At 64.4% G+C, this 18,724-nt stretch overlaps 1 protein-coding gene across 1 annotated transcript in view; it reads left to right on the top strand.

Moving 5' to 3' along the window:
• Positions 1-181: 181 nt before the first annotated feature.
• MYO15A (myosin XVA) overlaps positions 182-18,724 on the top strand; it is a 53,011-nt gene continuing 34,468 nt past the window's right edge. The window contains exons 1-15 of the mRNA XM_033422709.2: positions 182-6,206; positions 8,176-8,258; positions 8,793-8,856; positions 9,450-9,559; positions 9,891-9,965; positions 10,093-10,183; positions 13,751-13,756; positions 13,881-13,984; positions 14,063-14,126; positions 15,008-15,121; positions 15,653-15,814; positions 16,639-16,752; positions 17,315-17,373; positions 17,461-17,584; positions 18,511-18,606. Coding sequence (XP_033278600.2) covers positions 2,532-6,206; positions 8,176-8,258; positions 8,793-8,856; positions 9,450-9,559; positions 9,891-9,965; positions 10,093-10,183; positions 13,751-13,756; positions 13,881-13,984; positions 14,063-14,126; positions 15,008-15,121; positions 15,653-15,814; positions 16,639-16,752; positions 17,315-17,373; positions 17,461-17,584; positions 18,511-18,606 — 4,941 coding nt within the window. The 5' untranslated portion in view covers positions 182-2,531. The remainder of the gene's footprint in view (positions 6,207-8,175; positions 8,259-8,792; positions 8,857-9,449; positions 9,560-9,890; positions 9,966-10,092; positions 10,184-13,750; positions 13,757-13,880; positions 13,985-14,062; positions 14,127-15,007; positions 15,122-15,652; positions 15,815-16,638; positions 16,753-17,314; positions 17,374-17,460; positions 17,585-18,510; positions 18,607-18,724) is intronic.

Genomic DNA, 18,724 nt, shown 5'->3' with positions numbered 1-18,724 from the left:
CACTCCTGGGGCCAACGGGCGCCTTCATGAGATAAACAGCCAGGCACAGGGCCTGCGGAGAACAAGCTGCTCTTATCATTGTCATTACCGACACCGTTATTCCAGGCCGCGGCTCCTCTCTGCTCTGGGGAGGTGGCCTGGGTGACAGCCGGCAGCAGGGCCTGCCCACACCACCCTTCTGGTCTCTGGGGCCGCCTTGGCCCCAAACAGTGCAGCCCCAGGCTCACTCCTAGGGCCCGTCCTCCACGTGCACCCACCCCCGGTGCCATCCTGCCGAGCTGTGGCCCCAGCACCACCCAGACGCCGCTGACTCCCTGACAGCCGTGCGAGTCCCGCCAACTCCCTGGACGGCGGACGTCCGAGATCACCATGTGCAGAGCTCCACCCACGGCCTCCCTCCCCTCCACTGGCCGCCTCCACTCTCCCGCCTGCTTCAGTAAGGAAACCGTGCAGGTGCTCGTGAGCTGCCTGCAGGCTCCACCTGCAAAACATACCGGCATCCCAGCACTCTGTCCACCGCACTGCCCCAGCCCGGCCCAGGCCCCAGCGTCGCTCGCCCGGACCGCCACGGTAGCTCCCACAACAGCCACCGCTTGTGCCCTCAGCCCCTGCCATCCGTCCTTCCTGTGGCAGCGAGAGGGATCCTGTGAAGACCAAGGAGGTCCAATTCCATCCCTTCTCTGCCACAGCCGTGGCCAAGTCCTCACCCCGACCTCTGCCCCACCCCCCGTCTTCGCCCCTCACTGCACTCGGTCACCCTGGCCTTGCTGTTCCTCCATCACGTCCGGACCGCTGTGCCTCCCCCAGGCCTCCCTCCCTCCCCTCCTGCAACTCTTGGCCCTCGTGTCACTTCCAGGGCACCTCACCCAGGCCCTGTTCGGTGCTGTATACCCGAGTCTCGATGCCGCGTCCCTGCGCTATTCCAATGCCAGCACTCACGCCATCCCACCGGTTGTATCTTTCACTCACTCTCCTTGTTTGTTGCCAGTCCCCGCCCCCCAGAATGTCAGCGCCACGAGGGCAGGTTTCTGTTTCCTTAGCTGTGTCCCCAGTGCTTAGACAGCGCCTGGTTCATGGCAGGCTTCCAGCAGATGCTTCTGAACAAATGAACGGACAAGTCAGTGCATGCTGTCCTGAGGGACAGGGGCCAGGCTGACCAAGAGTCCAGGTGGGGCCCAAGCAGGGACACGGCCTGGGCGACCTCCACCAGCACATCAGGGCCTCTGGCTTGCTCAGTGGCTCAAGTAGGGCCCTCTGCCCCAGAACTCCTGGAAGGCCCAGACTCTGGGGTCAGCCCGGCTAAGCCCCTGCCTCTGGCCAGTGTCCAGAGCTGTTCCCCTCCCACACGATGGCCCAATGCCCAGGAGCCCAGAGGCGAGGAAGGCCTAGCACTAGCAAGAAATGTGGCTCCGGACCACGCAGGCCTGGGTTGGAGCCTGGTTCCAGGGTCCCAAGCTGGTTGACCTTGAACAAGTCACTTCTCCTCTCCAAGGCTGTTTCCTCATCTGGAGAATGGAGATGACAGTTCCCACCCCACAGCCCATCGTGAGACTCTCTTGAGATAACAGTGGCCAGGCCTCAATTTGGAAACCAGCTCCAGGAGGAGCAGTGGGGGGCGCGGTGTCGGCATTTCTGGGCTCAGAAAGCGTGAACCCCCTGCCCCACAGCCCAGAACAAGGCAGGAGAGCAGGCAGCATCAGAGGGGGTGATGGGGGAGTGGATGCTCCCTCGAGACCCCATCCTGCGGGGGCCCAGGTCCCACGTGTCCCCACCCCCAGAAGCTGCCTGACTGTCGGCCTTACCAGGCCCTGCTGGAACCGAGAAGCCCCCTTCTTGCCCTGCCTTCTCAGCCAGCAGCCTGGTTCTCCCCGATAAATTATTCACGCTCCCAAGGGCCGGCCAGCTCTGGTTACACTGACCGCAGCCCTGGGCACCTGCCATGCCCACCACCCCTCCTCCCTTGCCCAGGACCTGGAGGGGCCCAGGTTCCCCCCCGTCCAAGGTGACTTGGTGGTCTCTGAACGTCCCACCCTGGCTCAGGAGATGCAGTGCCGCTTGTGGCCCGGAACAGATGTGCTGGTGGTTTAGGGCAGGTGGCTGCCCCTCTCTGGGGCCCAGGGACCCAAGCACTCACTCGGTGGGGGAGCCGGCAGAGGCTCAGGGAGGGCTTGACTGGGGTTGAGACACGGCTGTCCTCACGGAGGTTCTAAGGCCAACGCAGTCTTCCCAGCATGGGCCTGCCAGGCCTCCCCTGCTTCCCATAAACGACACCCAGGTGCTTTCCAACAGGCTCAAGGGTGAAATTCTAGGCGGGGCCTGAGGAGATGAATTATGGATCTGCCCTCCTGAAAGCCTGGTCCCAGCCAGAAGGAGCTTGGCTGTCCCTCCCCCGGCCACCGGGCCAGTCCCAGCTGCTCTGAGCCTGAGGAGGCTGCGTGTCCAGCCGCAGGCAGGAGACTCAGCAGGTCCCTGTGTCCCCAAGGCCCTGAGCTTGTGACACCGGCCGGCCTGGCAGGGAGCAGGTGGCCACCATGGCGAAGGAAGAAGAGGATGAGAAGAAAGCCAAGAAAGGGAAGAAGGGGAAGAAGGCACCGGAGCCGGAAAAGCCCAAGCGGAGCCTGAAGGGGACTTCGCGGCTGTTCATGGGCTTCCGAGACCGCACGCCCAAGATCTCCAAGAAGGGGCAGTTCCGGAGCGCGTCGGCATTCTTCTGGGGCCTCCACACCGGACCCCAGAAGACCAAACGCAAGAAGAAGGCGCGCACGGTGCTCAAGTCCACGTCGAAGCTCATGACGCAGATGCGCGTGGGCAAGAAGAAGCGCGCCATGAAGGGCAAGAAGCCGTCCTTCATGGTGATCCGCTTCCCTGGCCGGCGCGGCTACGGCCGCCTGCGCCCGCGTGCCCAATCGCTCAGCAAGGCGTCCACGGCCATCAACTGGCTCACCAAGAAATTCCTCATCAAGAAGGCCGAGGAGTCGGGCAGTGCGCAGGCCACACTGGACGCCTGGATGGACCGCTCCGGCTCCCGCGTGGGCTCGCGCAAGCTGCCCTTCCCGTCGGGCGCCGAGATCCTGCAGCCCGGGGGTCGCCTGCGCAGGTTCCCGCGCGCCCACAGCATCTACGAGTCGGGTGAGCCCGTGGGCTTCCTGCCCTTCGAGGACGAGGCCCCGTTCCGGCACTCAGGCTCCCGCAGGTCGCTGTACGGGCTGGAGGGCTTCCAGGACCTGGGCGAGTACTATGACTACTACCGCGAGGGTGATGACTACTACGACCGGCAGTCGCTGTACCAGTATGAGGAGGAGCCCTACCGGGGCGCCTACAGCCTCCACGGCCCAGCCTGGCCGCCCTATGACAACCCGCACGGGTACCCGCCCGAGGACCTCTACGACTACTACGGCCCAGACTACTACGGGGGCTCCTTCTACTCCAACTACGGCTACCGCTATGGCTACGACGACTACGAGCCCCCCTACGCGGCCCCGTCGGGGTTCGCGTCTCCCTATGGCTACTACGACGCATACGCGGGCGAGGCGCAACTGCACGGCTACTACCAGGACCCCTACGCCCCTTCCGACGCGCTTTACCCGCCCTACCCGCCCTACGACCTCGCCTACGACCTCCCGTATGCCGGGCCCTACCCAGATACCTACGGGGCTCCCTACCCGGATGCCTACGGGGCGCCCTACCTGGCCGCCTACGCGCCGCCTTACCTGGGCGCCTACGCGCCGCCCTACCTGGAAGCCTACATGCCACCCTACCTGGATCCCTACGCGCCGCCCTACAGCGTCCCCTACGGTGCCTCCCATGGAGTCCCCTACGCCGAAGGCATCTATGGTGGCGGGGACCAGGCCATCTACCCGCCCGAGGGGCCCTATCTTCCGCCGGAGCAGTCGGCCTTCGCGTACCCGTGGGTGCCGCCGCCCATCCTGTCACCTCACAACCCGTATGCCCACCCCATGGATGACATCGCGGAGCTGGAGGAGCCCGAGGAGGCGGGCAGCGAGCAGCAGGGCACGTCCTTCCGCCTGCCCAGCTCCGCCTTCTTCGAGCAGCAGGGCATGGACAAGCCCGCCAGGTCCAAGTTGTCCCTCATCCGCCGGTTCCGCCTCTTCCCGCGGCCCCAAGTGAAGCTGTTTGGGAAGGAGAAGTTGGACGTGCCCCTGCCGCCCTCCCTGGACATCCCTCTGCCCTTGGGAGACGCGGACGAAGACGAAGAAGAGGATGAGATGCCGCCGCTGCCCCCGGTGCCCTACGGCCACCCCTTCTGGGGCTTCCTCACGCCGCGGCAGCGCCGCATCCAGCGCGCCCTCTCGGCCTTCGGCGCCCCCCGGGGCCTGGGCTTCAGCTCTGACTTCAGACGCCCAGCGCCGCGCCCGGCCACCTCGCTGGCGCGGTTCCTCAAAAAGACCTTGTCGGAAAAGGAGCCCATCCCGCGGCTGAAGAGCAGCCAGAAGGCCCGGGCGCGAGGCCCGGCGGTCAGGGAGGCGGCCTACAAGCGCTTCGGCTACAAGCTGGCCGGCATGGACCCCGAGCGGCCCAACACGCCCATCGTGCTGCGGAGGGCGCAGGCGCGCGCACGCAACAACAACAACTCCCACCGTCCGCCGTCCCCGCCGCGCGCCCCCAGCCCCGCCCCCAGCCTGCCGCCCGCCCCGGCCCTCGCCCCCGCCGGCCTGCCCCCGGGCCTTCCCCCGCCGGCTTCGCCCTACGGCTCGCTCCGCCGGCACCCGCCGCCCTGGGCCGCCCCGGCTCACTTGCCCCTCGCATCCCAGGCCAGCTGGTGGGCCTTGGCCGAGCCCCCGCCCGTGAGCCCCGAGGGGCCCCCTGACCCTCTGGCCTTCCCCGGACCCCGGCTCTCCTTCAGGGGCTCCCGCCGGCGGGACGCGGCCTTCGGCTTCCCCGGGCCCTCGCCCCGGCCCTCGCTGAGGATCCCGCCCCGCCTGGGGTACCGCTCACCCCTGGGGCCCCGCTCGCCCCTGGGGCCCTTGTCCCCCCAGCCCTCCGTCCGCCGCGGCCCCTTCCGGCCGCCCTTCTCGCCGCCGCCCCGCCGTCCCCGCTCGCTGCGGGAGCCCCTGTCTCCGCGCCGAGCCTCGGGGCGCCCGCGCGCACCCCGGTCGCCGGTGCTGGGCTCCCCGCGGCCGCCCTCGCCGCCCCCTCTGCTGGGCCCCAGCCCACGGAACCGCTCGCTCAACCTGCCCTCGCGCCTCCCGCGCACGTGGCGCAGCCTCAGCGAACCTCCCATCAGGGCCGTGAAGCCCCGGCCGCGCCAGTCCTACCGCCTGCCGCCCGGCCTTCGGTCTTGGCGGGCGGCTGCCGCTGCCGCTGCCGCTGCCCCTGCCCCTGAGCACCGCGAGAGCCAGCGCGAGCCCGAGGAGTCGGAGACGCTCTGGACAGTGCCCCCGCTGGCCCCCAGCTGGGACGTGGACATGCCTGACACCCAGCGGCCACCCTCGCCCTGGCCGGGAGGCCCAGGCAGCCTCCGTGGCTTCTCCAGGCAAGCCGCTGTACCCCCAAACCCCTTCCTCCAGCACGTGGGCCCAGGGCTATCCCCTGCTGCCCAGCCTGAAGATTCAGCCTCTGACTCAACCGGTATCCTCCTGGGTACACATCACGACCCAGGGCCTGGACAGCTGACCAAATCGGCCAGCCCGAGCCTCCAGAAGCCTGAAGAAGAGGCCTGTCCGGCGGACCCCCAGCCACCAGCAGAGCCTGAACCCCCGACCCTGACACCCCCCAAGGATTCCCCCTCAGAGCGGAAAGCACTGAGGCCCAGCTTCTCCTACCCGCTGGCCGCCTCTGACCAGATGAGGGCCACATGGCCACCATGGCGCCGCTGGGGGACACTGCCCAGGGCTCCAGCCCCCTTGGCGCCCTCTGGGGCCCCAGGACCCCTGCCCAAGGCGGGTGAATGGCTCCAGGCAAGCCCTGGGCGTTTTGCTGTGGTCATGCCTCGTGTGCAGAAGCTGAGCTCTTTCCAGCGAGCTTGTCCTGCTACCCTGCAGCCTCCCATCCAGGAGCCAGAGCCCCGGCCCAGGCTGAGAACCTGGAGTCTGCTCTGGTCCCGCCTGTGCCTGCCGGCGGAGGCCCATCAACCCTGCACACGAGTACACGCTCGCCCCCCGTCCTGCCGCCTGGGCCCTGGAGCTGCCTGCCTGCCCAATGGGGGCCCCGGGGAAAAGGTCGGCCCCAAAGACTGGTGGAACAAGGTATGGGGGCACAGGTTAGAGGGAGGGCTTATGGTTCCATCCTGGGAAACGGGGCAGGAGACAGTCTCGGGACCTTGGCGAACTGCTGCCTGCTTGGGCCTCAGTCTTCCCATCTGTAGCTTGGGGAGAACAGCCTCCCAGAGCTTCTGGGGGATTGAACAAGGGGATGCCCGGCACAGGCAGGCAGAGGACAGAGATGCCAGAAACTGCCCCCAGGCACTTGGAGAAAGGGATCTTGTCCCAGTCTGGGCTCCAAGCAGTCCTGTCCTCGTCCGATCTGGATGGGACGTCCACTCAGAGCCCCCCGCAGGGATCTTGGCTCAGTACGAAACTGCAGACCCTGCCTACCCACCCTGTCCCACCCCCGCATTCACGTTCATGCCGTTCCTTCTGCCTGCTGCTGACCCTCCCTGGGTCCAAACTGGGTCTTCTGTCTCTTTGGGGCTCCTGCCTAAGGGCAGTCCTCCGGGCTGCAGGGTTCTGGACTGTCCAAAGGTGAGGGCTCAGGAACCAACCTTCCAGCTTCTTTACTGCACAGTGGGGAAGCCAAGACCCAGAAGGTCACACAGCGGATCACGGCTGAGCCGGGAGCCTGTCTGGGCCCCCGCAGGGTGTGGGGCAGGCAGCCCTTCTGAGGGGTGCCAAGCCCGTGCCTGGCTGCCACGCTCACGGCGGAACACGAGCCCGGTGCCGGGTGGCCCTCAGCGGAGGGGGGTGGTCACCGGAGCCTCCCCCGGGACGCCTGGGGTGGGCGGGGCACGCAGGGGTGGCGGGCGTTTCTCAGCCTCTGCAGACGGTGCCCCGTGGAGCAGGCAGCCAACGGGCCCATCAATGGCGACCGGGGCGCCCTGGCTGCTGGGGGGGCCCTGGCCCCAACGGCGGGTGCCCCGGGCTGTGTGGGCCGCAGCGCTGCAGGAGCGGGGCGCCAAGCGCCCGGGGGTGAGGGGCAAGGATGCATGGGCCCTCCTCACCCTGGAATACGTGAGTGGCTGAATTATTCAGGGTTTGCGGCCACTGGCGCACATGGGCAGGCGGGTGGGCGGGAGGCCAGGGCCTCTGGGGTGATACCCGCTGTGCCCTACTTAGCAGGCGGGCTGCCTCCCGGTGTCCCCTTTCCTCTCCGCTCAGGGAGGGGTGTAGGCTGGACCCGAGAGGCAGGGCAGGCGGGCTCACAAGTGTGCTCGCAGTCACATGGGTCACGTGCGGGCCTGGGACGTGTGCTCGGGCGCTCCACAGCTCAACGAGGAGAGCATGTGAGTGCGTGCGCCACGGCCCGGGCAGACGTGGTATCTGCGGGGTCAAGTGTACACACTACCAGGGCGCAGTAGTGGGCCTGCAGCCCACAGGGGGCATCGGGACTTTCGTCTCGAGACCACCAGGTGTGGGGACACCTGTCACATGAGAACCTGTCCAAGGGACGTTGAGAGCACGTGCCCGCACTTGTGTGTGCCTCCAGCCAGGCACCGCAGGCCAGTGTGCACGTCCACAAGCCCCGTGCGAGACCACGGGTGGGCGTGGGAGCACCTGGGCTGCAGGCGCCGTTGCCTGTGGGTCTGTGCGTGTGGGTCTGCGTTTGCCCTGCACGGGGTGCGGCACCAAACGCGAAAGTCCTGGTCCTTCTGGAGGCCCTGGGCACCAGATGCGGATGTTCTCCTAGTTGTCACATAGGCAGACCTGGGGTTCAGCCTGGGAGAACGTGAGGTGGGAGGCCTTCTGGCCAGGCAGAGGGAGCAGTGCCCCTGTGCGTGTGCTCAGCCCCTGGCAGGACCCTCGGGAAGACGGGCAGCGCTGAGGCCGGCCGTGTCCCTGGGAATTAAGCATTGTGTTCCGAGGCAGACAGCCCACAGGACCCGGCCGGCCTGGCCTCAGGGGTCCCTCCTCCACATGGCAGTGGGTCCTGGCCATGTCCAAGCCGGGGGGCCACGCGCAGGCACCCTCTGGCTGGCTGACCACAGGTTGTCTTCCCCAGATGCACTCCATCCGCAACCTGCCATCCACACGGCTCCGCGAGCAGCGCCGGGAGGACGGCGTGGAGGACATGACGCAGCTGGAGTGAGTGGGGGTGGCGGGTCGGTGAGTGGTCACCGCCTCCCACCGGGGTGCCCCTCACCTCCTGGAACATTTTCAGAGCCTGCTTCCTCCCCTGTTAGGCGAGGCTCAGGCAGTGTCACAAAGGCCCAGTAATTCAGATGGGCGCTTATTAGCTGGGACCTGGGCAGACACTCAGCCTCTCTGCCTCAGTGTGTCGCCCACAGGATGCTGTGGGGCGGCTGTTGGTGTGAGGGTGCTGGCACATTGGAGGTGCCTCAGACGTGAGGGTCGTGCTGGTCAATGTCATTATCCAATCACAGTGACAGCCTTCACGTTTGCTACCTGAGAGCATCCCCCACCCCAGCGAGGTGGGAACAGTGATTATCATACCCATTGGATGGATAGAAAAACTGAGGCACAGAGAGGTTAAGTAACTTGCTCAAGGCCTCACAGTTGGTTGGTGTCAGAGACGGGACTTGAACGCAGGCTTTTCTGACCAAGGCCCTACCCTGAGGGGAAGGTGGGCCCTGACTGCCTCTCTCCATCTCCTCGCAGAGACCTCCAGGAGACCACTGTGCTGGCCAACCTCAAGACCAGATTTGAACGGAACCTCATCTACGTAAGGCCTGGGGCTGACCCCCCTGGGCTTGGGTCTGAGGGCAGCTGCCTCCCTGCCTCCTGGGGCTGCAGTGGGAAGCGTGGATTTCTCCTGCTCGCCCCAGACTTGTGGCATCTGGTTTGAACCCTGGAGTTTCTACTATTTGCGCACAGCATTCAAGAGCTGGGAGCGCTATAATCCAAAGTCCTAAAACACAGAGGCTTAGAGGCCTGGAGACAGGGAACCCAGAAGTGTGTGGCCCCCACCAGGGGCCCGATGGGTAACGCTTCCAGAGTCCTGGGAGCTATACACCTGGGGCCCGGCGGGGGGACGGTCAGGGGGCAGGCCCCAACTAGGAATGAAGGAAGCGGGCACCCTTGTGGGGTCGTGGCTGTGGGGCTTTGCGTGCGCCACCCTCCTCCCAGCCTCAGCCTGGTTCAGTGCCTGACGCTCCACAGCCAGAGCGCACGACCCAGCAAGCTGTCTGGGGGCCCAGGGTGCAGACGCCAGGGCCAGGCAGCCAGACGTCTGTGCCCGTGAGACAGGGATCCCGGCTCCCAAGAGTGGGGAGGGAGGGACACAGACGGGCCCTGAGGCCACCGTCTGCCCGGCAGACGTACATCGGCAGCATCCTGGTGTCGGTGAACCCGTACCGGATGTTTGGGATCTACGGGCTGGAGCAGGTGCAGCAGTACAGAGGGCGGGCCCTGGCCGAGAATTCCCCGTGAGTGTCTCCAGGGCTGGGGGAGGGGCCTCCCCGGGGTCTCCTGGGTTCCTGTCTGAGCTTGGCAAGTCCCTGGTTGCCCCTCAGCCGTGGGTGGTGGGTTGCGGTGGGGAGCCCGGCAGCCTCTCCCTGAGCCTGGCCACAGCCCCGTGGACTGGAGGCCACTGTGGCTCAGACCTGGGTGGGGAGCCTTGCGGGGAGCATTCCCCGAGGGTGGGGTATGGCAGGATTGGCTGCGCGGCTAGGCAGAGATGTCCCCTGCCCATCCCCTGGGAGGTTTGGGAGCCCCAGCAGGGCCTGGCCCAGGAACGTGTGTGGCCTGTCTCTCCAGGCACCTCTTTGCAATTGCAAATCTCGCCTTCGCCAAAATGCTCGATGCCAAACAGAACCAGTGCATAATCATCAGGTGAGCAGCGGAGGGGCTGGGGGCCGGCCGGCCTGCCCGTGTCTTCCTGTGTCACGGTGGGGTCAGGGGAGCGCCCAGAAGAGGCCGTGAACAGGCTGGAGCTCACTCTGCCCCTCTGGCCGGTCAGCGGAGAGAGCGGCTCTGGAAAAACTGAGGCCACGAAGCTGATCCTGCGCTACCTGGCGGCCATGAACCAGAAACGGGGCGTCGCACGGCAGGTGCGTCTGTCCCCCCAGGGCCCTCAGCCCAGCGCCCCTCGTGCTCCTTGAGAGGCAAGACTCTGTGGCCCCACTTGGAGGATGGGCGGCCGAGCCCAGGGCTGCACAGAGAGGCCTCGTAGGACTTGGGGCCCTTGCTGCCTCCCCTCCCGGGAGTTCTCTCCTGCTTGCCTTCCCCTGCAGCTCTGCGTTCCAGCCCCCTGGGGCGGCCCCAGCAGAGGCCACATGGGCAGGGGGCGTCGTCCACTCCTCCCGCCTGGCCTCACATTCATGGTCGTGAAAGAGGCAGGACAGGCCCGAATGTGTGTGATGGCCAGTGTAGGGTCAGGAGAGGCTGGGGCACTGAGAAGGCACTGAGAAGGCCTGGCTGGGGCCTGCAGCATTGGAGGTTTGCCTAGAGAGCTGAGTTCTCTGAACCCAAGAACGTCAGAACCTCCGTAACGGTTTCCCGAGGACCTGCTGTATGCCAGGCCCAGGCTGGGCTCTGGGGAGCAGGCAGCAGCAACACAGCCTGATAAACGTTCCCATCTTGTGGGAATTTTGTTCTAGTGTAGGAAACAGAAAGGAAAATAGGCAGGTAAATTCTGGGTAAGTTGTAGGGAAGCATGGGGGGAGGATGGGGCATGTTGGGGATTGCGATTTCAGGCGTGGGGGTCAGGGCAGGTCCTGCTGAGAAGGCAAGGCAGTGGGGCCTGCAGACATCTGGGGAAGAGCAGGTGCAAAGGCCCTGGGGTCCAGCAGGTGTGGTGTGCTGGGTCGGGAGAGGGGCAGCATGTGGTCCAGGCGAGGGAGGATGGTGGCTCAAACCAGAGAGGTGACAGTGGTGTTGGTGAGCACAGCTGGCCTGGGTGCGGTTCCAGGACTTGGTGAGGGACCAGACGGGGCTGTAAGAGGGGACGCCCAAGCTGGCCCCAGGCATTCGGCCTGAGTCACAGGAGCAGCCAGCAGCTGAGGGGCAGAATATGGAGAGAGGACGCAGGTGCCCTTGAGGGTCTGTGGGGCATCCACGCGCAGGTGGTGGGAGACGGTAGATGTGCCAGGAGCCTGGAGCTCAGGGGAGGTGGGGCAGAGGCTGAGGCCCGCCAGCTCAGACTCCAGAACGTGAAGCTCAGGCTCTGGCCCACCCCTCCAGAGGTTTGCAGTGGCCACAGTGTCCCAGCGGGTGGCGACCTCTGCAGGTGATCTGGAGGCACTGGGCAGGGGCTGCTGGACCCTCGGTGAGGAGGGGGCCAGCCCGGGCTTTGTGGTCAGGAGAGGTCACTTCCTGGCAGGCCGCTTCTGATACCGACCTTGGCCTGCCAGCCCCTCCCATCCCAGCCTGGGTCTCCTGGAGGCCAACCACATCATCCCTTTGCTCCTGGCCGGGGGTCAAGCCTCTAAGAGTGGACTCCTGGGAGGACTGGCTGCGTAGGCAGGCAGCCGTGTGCGTCAGGCACCCCCTGTGTGCGGGGAACCTTCCGCTCTGTCAGCACCAGAGCCTTGCGGCAGCCCTGGGAGCTGGAAAACTGAGGCCTGGGAGGGTAGTGACTTGCCCAGTGTCCCAGAGTGACGGGGTGGAGGGGCTGGGGGTCTGAGGTTCGTGGCGGGGGGGCTGTCTCAGCAGGGGTCGGGGAGGATGGCGGAGGCGCGGGACGTGGCTGGGTCTGAGGGGTCGGGCCGGGCAGAGAGGAGCTGTGAAGATGCGCCTGCTGGCTGGGGTGACCGTGGACTCACCTCCTGGCCGCCATTGAGCCGCTCCTGCAGTCGGACGGTCTGGGTCTAGGGTCAGTTTCAGGCAAGGCTGGGTCCAGGGTCTTAGACAACGTCCCCTGTCTCGGCCCCACCCTCCCGCACGTTTGGACATCGTCCTCATCTGTCTCCCGTGGTCAGCACAATGATGCCGCAGCGCCACGGCCCACACTGCCCACCGGGCCAGGAGGTCTCAGGGCTCCCTCCTGTTGGACTGGTTTTGGCCACGCGTCCTCACTGGACCCACGCGTGCCTTGATCAGCCGAGGTCTGGGCCACAGGCGCCACCTCTGGGCTGGGAACGAGACAAGGGTTCCCTGGGGTAGGGTCTCGGAGTGGCTGAATGCTGCTCAGCCCGGGGCACAGGCACCGGTGCACCCGCGGGTTGGGCTGGACGGCCCCATGGGGCCAGATATTCCCACCCCTGGCCGTGTGCCCTGCCCTGTGCTGGGCACTAGAGGAGAGAACCCACCCCCAGGTGCCCACAAGGGGCACCCAGGCTAAGGGACAGTACAAGCCAAAGCCCAGGCGGACCCTGACTCCCTAAGCACCCCCAGGACGGCCCCTGTGCCCCTCCGGGCTTTAGTCCACTACTCTGTACGGTGGGCACAGTATTTCTGGGACTGAGCGACACTGTGGGTGAGCAGGTGGAGGGAACTGGCACCGTCCCCAAGGTGAAGTGTATCATTTCTGTGCACACCGGGCCCCCTACTTCTCCGCTAAGAGTTTATCCTGAGGAAATGATGCAGCCAGAGAGAGCACTGCTTACATCGCTGACATGGGCTGTGGTGCTTTGGGCCCTCGCTCCTTCCAACCCTGGAGTCCCGAGCACGCTGCCTCACCTCTCCCAGCCTCAGTTTCCTGATCTGTAAGCAAGGGCGATATTAGCACCTACCTCGTAGGCTTGTTAACGATGCTGTTAATTGGGGCAAGAGGTCTGGCATGCAGTAGGTGCTTAATAAGTGGGTGCTGTGATTAGCTACAACACCCTGGCGGCTCTGCTCTCATAAAATGCTATCCCCCATTTCATCCATTTAGCAGATTTTTTTTTTTTGTATGTTTTGGCCGCATAGTGCGGCACGTGGGGATCTTAGTTCCCCAGCCAGGGATGGAACCCACACCCCCTGCAGTGGAAGCGCGGAGTCCTAACCACTGGCCCACCAGGGAGGTTCCCGCCCCCGCAGCAGGTGTTTGTTGAGAGCCTCCTACTGCCAGGTCCTGTGTGGGTGCTGACCACCAGGCATGTGCGCACAGCGTCCTGCCTGTTGGGCTGACGCTCTAGCGAGAGACATGGACGTACGAAGGGCTGAGGGCTGCAGGGGGGCAGAGCGCCAGTGCCCAGAGGCTGGCGCAGGCACAGTCAGGGGACTGCAGTGCTGGGCAGAGTGGGGAGGGGACAGGAGATGGGGCTGGGCCGTGCAGGGCCTGGAGCCCGAAGGGTGGGAGCCGGGGGTGGGGGATGGGACCTCCCGAGGGTTGCGGAGGACCCCTGGAGGGAGCCAGGCGGGGCAGGTAGGAGGCCTTTCCAGGAGACTGGGTGGTTCACGGCCGGTGGTGGCTGGGGAGGGGGGCGAGAACACCCCCAGAGCCCTTTGGCAGGAAGGCCCAGCAGACCCCCGACCTCGGGCCATGCCACGGTCCCCGAGCCAAGACACCTGGGGCTCTGAGGCTCTGGGGTTTGCTCTCAGCTGGCGGCTCTCCTGCCTGCGGGCCGGGAGGGCTCGGCCACTACCTCCGCGGTCGGAGGCCCCCGGCGTCCTGGGGGGAGCCGGTGGGTCCTGCGGGTGACCTGCTTCTGTTCTTGTCCCGCCCTCCTCCTCTGTGCTGGCGGCTCCTGAAGATAAAGGTATTGGGGGTGCGTGTGCGCACGCTTGTGCGGTGCGGGGCGGGCGGCATGGGGTGGGCGGTGGGAGACCTCGGGAGGCCCCCGCGGGCTCCCCGCAATGCCCGAGTCTTCCTCTGGCGCCCAGATCCTGGAGGCCACACCCCTCCTGGAGTCCTTCGGTAACGCCAAAACTGTCAGGAATGACAACTCCAGCCGCTTTGGGAAGTTTGTGGAGATCTTTCTGGAAGGGTGAGTGGGCCGCGGTGGAGCCGCCCCGGGGCCTTGCGTGCACGGTGCCCAGCGTAGCTGACTCTGCTCCCTCTCCAGGAGCGTGATTTCTGGTGCCATAACCTCGCAGTACCTGCTCGAGAAATCCAGGATCGTGTTTCAGGTGTGTCAGGATGGGGTCGGGTGTGGGGCGTGCAGACCCTCTGAGCCTGGCACCTGGCTGAGCTGATGCACGAGGCTCGGCTGTGTGTGTGTTGTGTGTGTGTGTGTGTGTGTGTGTGTGTGTGTGTTTGTGTGTGAGCCTGTGGCCGCGTCTCCTCCCCTCCCCCGCGCCCCCGTCCTTGGCCCTGAGGCACACCTGGCCCCATCCCGCCACAAGGCCTTCGCAGCGCCTGTTCCTTCTACCCGGAGCACTCTTCCCGCAGACAGCTGCGTGGTCGAACCCCTCACCTCCTCCAAGTCTTCGCTGAAGGTCACGCCCCAGGGAGGCGGCCCGGTGAAGAAATGCAGCACCCCCCCGCCCCCCACCACCGCCCACCCCCTTGGCTGCATTGTTTCTCTGCAGAGCGCTTCTTGCCACTCACGGTGCTCTGCTGAGGGTCTGTCTCCCCTGGCCGGCAGGTGGGCTCCCACGAAGCCAGGGGCTTCTGTCTGCCGTGTTCCCCTTTGTGTCCCAAGGGCCTGGCTTGAGGCCTGGCCACAGTCTGTGTCCACCACCCTGGCTGGCCCTGCGAGTACACGTCTGGTCTGTGGACACACGTGTGCAGAGGCTTGTGTAGCTGGTACACATGTGAAAAGGGCCACCTTTCTTTCATTTCTCCAAGCAGAGTTAAATCCTGCCCAAAGCCCCGCCCCACCACCACACCAGGGTCCCCCCAACCCCCCGCCAGTGCCAGGCTGGGGCTCACTCGTCACAGGGGCACCAGTCTCACCTGAGGCCCGTGTGTGTACTTGTATCTGTGGGCATAGCTGGGCTTGTACGTGTGTCCGGGGGTCACCTAGGTCGGCGGCTCCCCTCTCTGCAGCCTCCAACCCACTCCACAGGCCAAAAACGAGAGGAACTACCACATCTTCTATGAGCTGCTGGCTGGGCTGCCCGCCCAGCTCCGGCAGGCCTTCAGCCTGCAGGAGGCCGAGACCTACTACTACCTGAACCAGGTGAGAGCCAGCAGGCATCTGAGGGCCCTTGGCCCGGTCCCCTCCCACCATCACTCCGCGTGGGCCGAGAGAGCCAAGTCGTGGCGTCCTGATGGCCAGCGAAGGTGATGGAGGTTTGGGAGGGTGAGTTTGGACTTGGCGATGTCTCATCGTGGCAAGGGGGACAGGTGTCTTTGGGGTCCGAGGCCAGGGTAGGGGAGGCCGACCTGATTCTTTGTTTTTCTGGAGCCTAGAATAGAACTAAGTGGCCTGGAGCGACTACACTTCCTTCCAGAGCCTCACTTTCGTCGTCTGTAAAATGGGGACAGCACAGTCCCGCTTTGCAGGGGTGTGTGAGGATTAGAAGAGGGAAATGGACACGAAGCCCTCAGCACAGGGCCTGGTGTGCGGTGCCCGCGCGGAGCCTCCGGCCCTCGGGAGTAGACAGAGAACTGGGATATCCGGCCACACTGCAGGCCGGGGCAGAGCAGGGACCTTGAGGGCTCCTGGCCCCCACCCAGGGTCCCCGACCCCTGCCCTGCCCTCGCCCAGGGTGGGAACTGTGAGATCTCAGGGAAGAGCGACGCGGACGACTTCCGCCGGCTGCTGGCCGCCATGGAGGTGCTGGGCTTCAGCGCCGAGGACCAGGACAGCATCTTCCGCATCCTGGCCTCCATCCTGCACCTGGGCAACGTCTACTTTGAGAAGTATGAGGTGAGGGGACACCACGGCCGCACGGCCCGCTCCCTTGGGACATGGGCGTCCTCTGGAGGCTGAAGAACTGGCTGAAATACCGCCGCTCACAGCCAGAAGCACAGATCGTTTGGTCTCCTTCTCCGCTTTGGGGGTTGTTCGTCTTTTTCTAATTGACGTATGAGAGCTCTTTGTATATGTTAAGGGAATCAGCCCTTTGTCTCTAGGGTGAATTGCAAATATATTTTCTGGTTTATCATTTATATTTTCATTATTTACAGGTTTTTTGCTGTTTCGGTTTTGGGTGGGGTTTTTTGCTATGCACATTAAAAAAATTATTTTCAGGTATTTCATTTATCAAGTCTTATAGAAATTTCAGACTTTTTATGATTTTAGAGCTCTGTCTCTCTGAAATTATAAAAACCCATGCCTACCATTGTTTGAAGACCTTTTATGGTTTCTGTGATTACTTTTTTAACATTTAAATCTCCGGTTCATCAGGAATTTATTCTAGTAAGGTACAAGGTAGGGATCTTGCTTTTTTGTTTAGATGGTGACTCAGTCTCCCAACTTGAGAAATACGTGTTTATCCCGTACTGAGAATTCCCGCGTACGTTTGTGTCTAACTCCTGACTCTTTTACTGTGCTTCGTTGACCTGTTTACGAACTGTGTGTCTGTCCCCACAGTGTTTTAATTATTCTAACTTTATGTTTTATCATCTCCAGAGACCCGTGTACTCCTGTTTTAGAATTTTCCTGGCTGTTCTCGTTTGTTTCTGTTTTTTATAGGAACTCATATAAAAAGCTTATTTAGCTCAGAAGGCACTCCTGTGGGTGTTTTGCAGACAGACGCGCAGGAGGTTGCCTCGGTGGTGAGCGCCCGGGAGATCCAGGCCGTGGCCGAGCTGCTGCAGGTCTCCCCCGAGGGCCTGCAGAAGGCCATCACCTTCAAAGTGACCGTGAGTCCCTGGGTGCGGGGTATGCTATCGAAGCCTCCTGCCAGCCCTGGACGGAGCTGCTCTGTGCCCCGTCCTGTGTGGGCCCCCTGCCCCTCTCCCCCACCTCCCCAGCCTGTCCATCTTCTGGGTCTGGCCCAGAGGTGGGTAACCTCAGACCCCAAAGGCATTTGGTACCAGTCTCCGGGCCTCTGCCTGGAGTGCTGTGCCCTTTTTCACGCCTACTGGTCCTCAAGCCCAACACAGGTACCCTCTGCTCCAGGGAGCCGTCCCTGACCCCCGGCTGGGCCAGTATCTCCCACACCCCTGCCCTCCCCCCTCCCCAGGCTGATGTCACCATTGTGTCTGCTTCTGCCTCTGTCTGCCCCTCAGACCGGCAGCCCTCGTCCCACCAGCAAGCCAGGCAGAAGGGGGGACGAGGGTGTCTGTCCTGCCCCTGGCTGACTTCGTGCCTGAGACACCATCTCCCCGGCTCCCCTCCCCACGCCCCCCACCCCCAGTCCTCTGGGGGCTTTCCGGAGGTGGTGGCCAACCCGCTGTCACTCAGGGGCTGCATCCCCCGCAGGAGACAATGCGAGAGAAGATCTTCACCCCCCTGACCGTGGAGAGTGCCGTGGATGCCAGGTGAGGCCACACCTCCCGCCTGAGCCCCAGGTGCCCCGCCCCCTCACTGTGCCTGCCGCCTCCCCCCAAACACCATCTCTGCTCCAGGGATGCCATCGCCAAGGTCCTGTACGCGCTGCTTTTTAGCTGGCTCATCGCCAGGGTCAACGCGCTGGTATCCCCGCAGCAGGACGCGCTGTCCATCGCCATCCTGGACATCTATGGCTTCGAGGTGGGACCCCGGGGGGCGCTCTTGCACCATCATCTGTTCAGGGCCCTCTCCTATGATTATCTCCCTCCGCTCGCCCACAAGCACTCCGTGGGGCCTCCGGGCGCCAGGCCCTGTGGGCAGCACCAGGGACCCCAGAAAGAACCAGACCTGGGCCCCGACCTCGGGGCGCTTCTAGGAGGGACTGGGTGGGATGAGGACGAACACTGACGAACACATGTGGTCAGAGCTGTAACAGAGGCAGCCTGGCGCTGGGGGAGCCTGGAGCAGAACCCTAGCTGGGCAGGCATCAGGTAAGGTTTCCTGGAGGCGGAGGAGACGTCCTGAGCTCATTCCTTACAAACCAGCCGAGGCATTTGAGGTGGAGGGAACAGCCTATGCGGAGGCTCAGAGGTGTGGGCCGTGGTGTCTGGGGAGGTGGAAGTCATCTGGGCGGTTAGGGTGGGGGGCATGGAGAGAGACAGGCAAAATTAGAATAACAGAAGTGGCAGCTGCGGCTCCCGTGGCCCCTGTTGTGTGCCAGCTGACGTTCTAAGCGCTTGGCGTATCAGTTCACTTAATCCTTACAACCACCCTGTGAGGTGGGCACTGTCGTTATCCCCATTTTACAGGTGGGGAAACTCAGGCATGGGGGGCTTAGAAAGGGGCAGAGCCAGGATTGGAACGTAGGCAGAAGGTTCCAGAGCCTGGGGCTTCAGACACTGCATGTGCCACCTTGCATGGGACCGTCAGGTTCTCACCTGTGCGCCGTCGGAGCCACCGAGGGTTCTGGGCAGGGGTCCGTGGGCGGGGCTCCAGTTTGCTGAAACTGCGGAAGGCAGGGATGAGTCTGCACAGGGGCGGGGGTGGGGGGTGGGCAGGCCCTGGGCGGGACGGACGGGCTGCTGGCCACGGAGGGGCCGGGCCCAGCCTCACCGCACGCCCGGCAGGACCTGAGCTTCAACAGCTTCGAGCAGCTGTGCATCAACTATGCAAACGAGAGCCTCCAGTACCTCTTCAACAAGATCGTCTTCCAGGAGGAGCAGGTGAGAGTCCTCCGTCACGCTCTGTCCCGTCCCGCTGGCCGCTGGGCTTCCTCGGAGGCAGATGTGTTGTGCTGGGAACCAGCACACGCGAAAGCCTGTGTTATGGAGGGGCAGGTGC

Source organism: Orcinus orca, chromosome 19 (assembly GCF_937001465.1).
Source record: "Orcinus orca chromosome 19, mOrcOrc1.1, whole genome shotgun sequence".
NCBI classification, from domain to species: Eukaryota; Metazoa; Chordata; class Mammalia; order Artiodactyla; family Delphinidae; genus Orcinus; species Orcinus orca.
The sequence above is the reverse complement of the archived record's forward strand: the minus strand, read 5'-3'. Positions and strand labels throughout refer to the sequence as shown.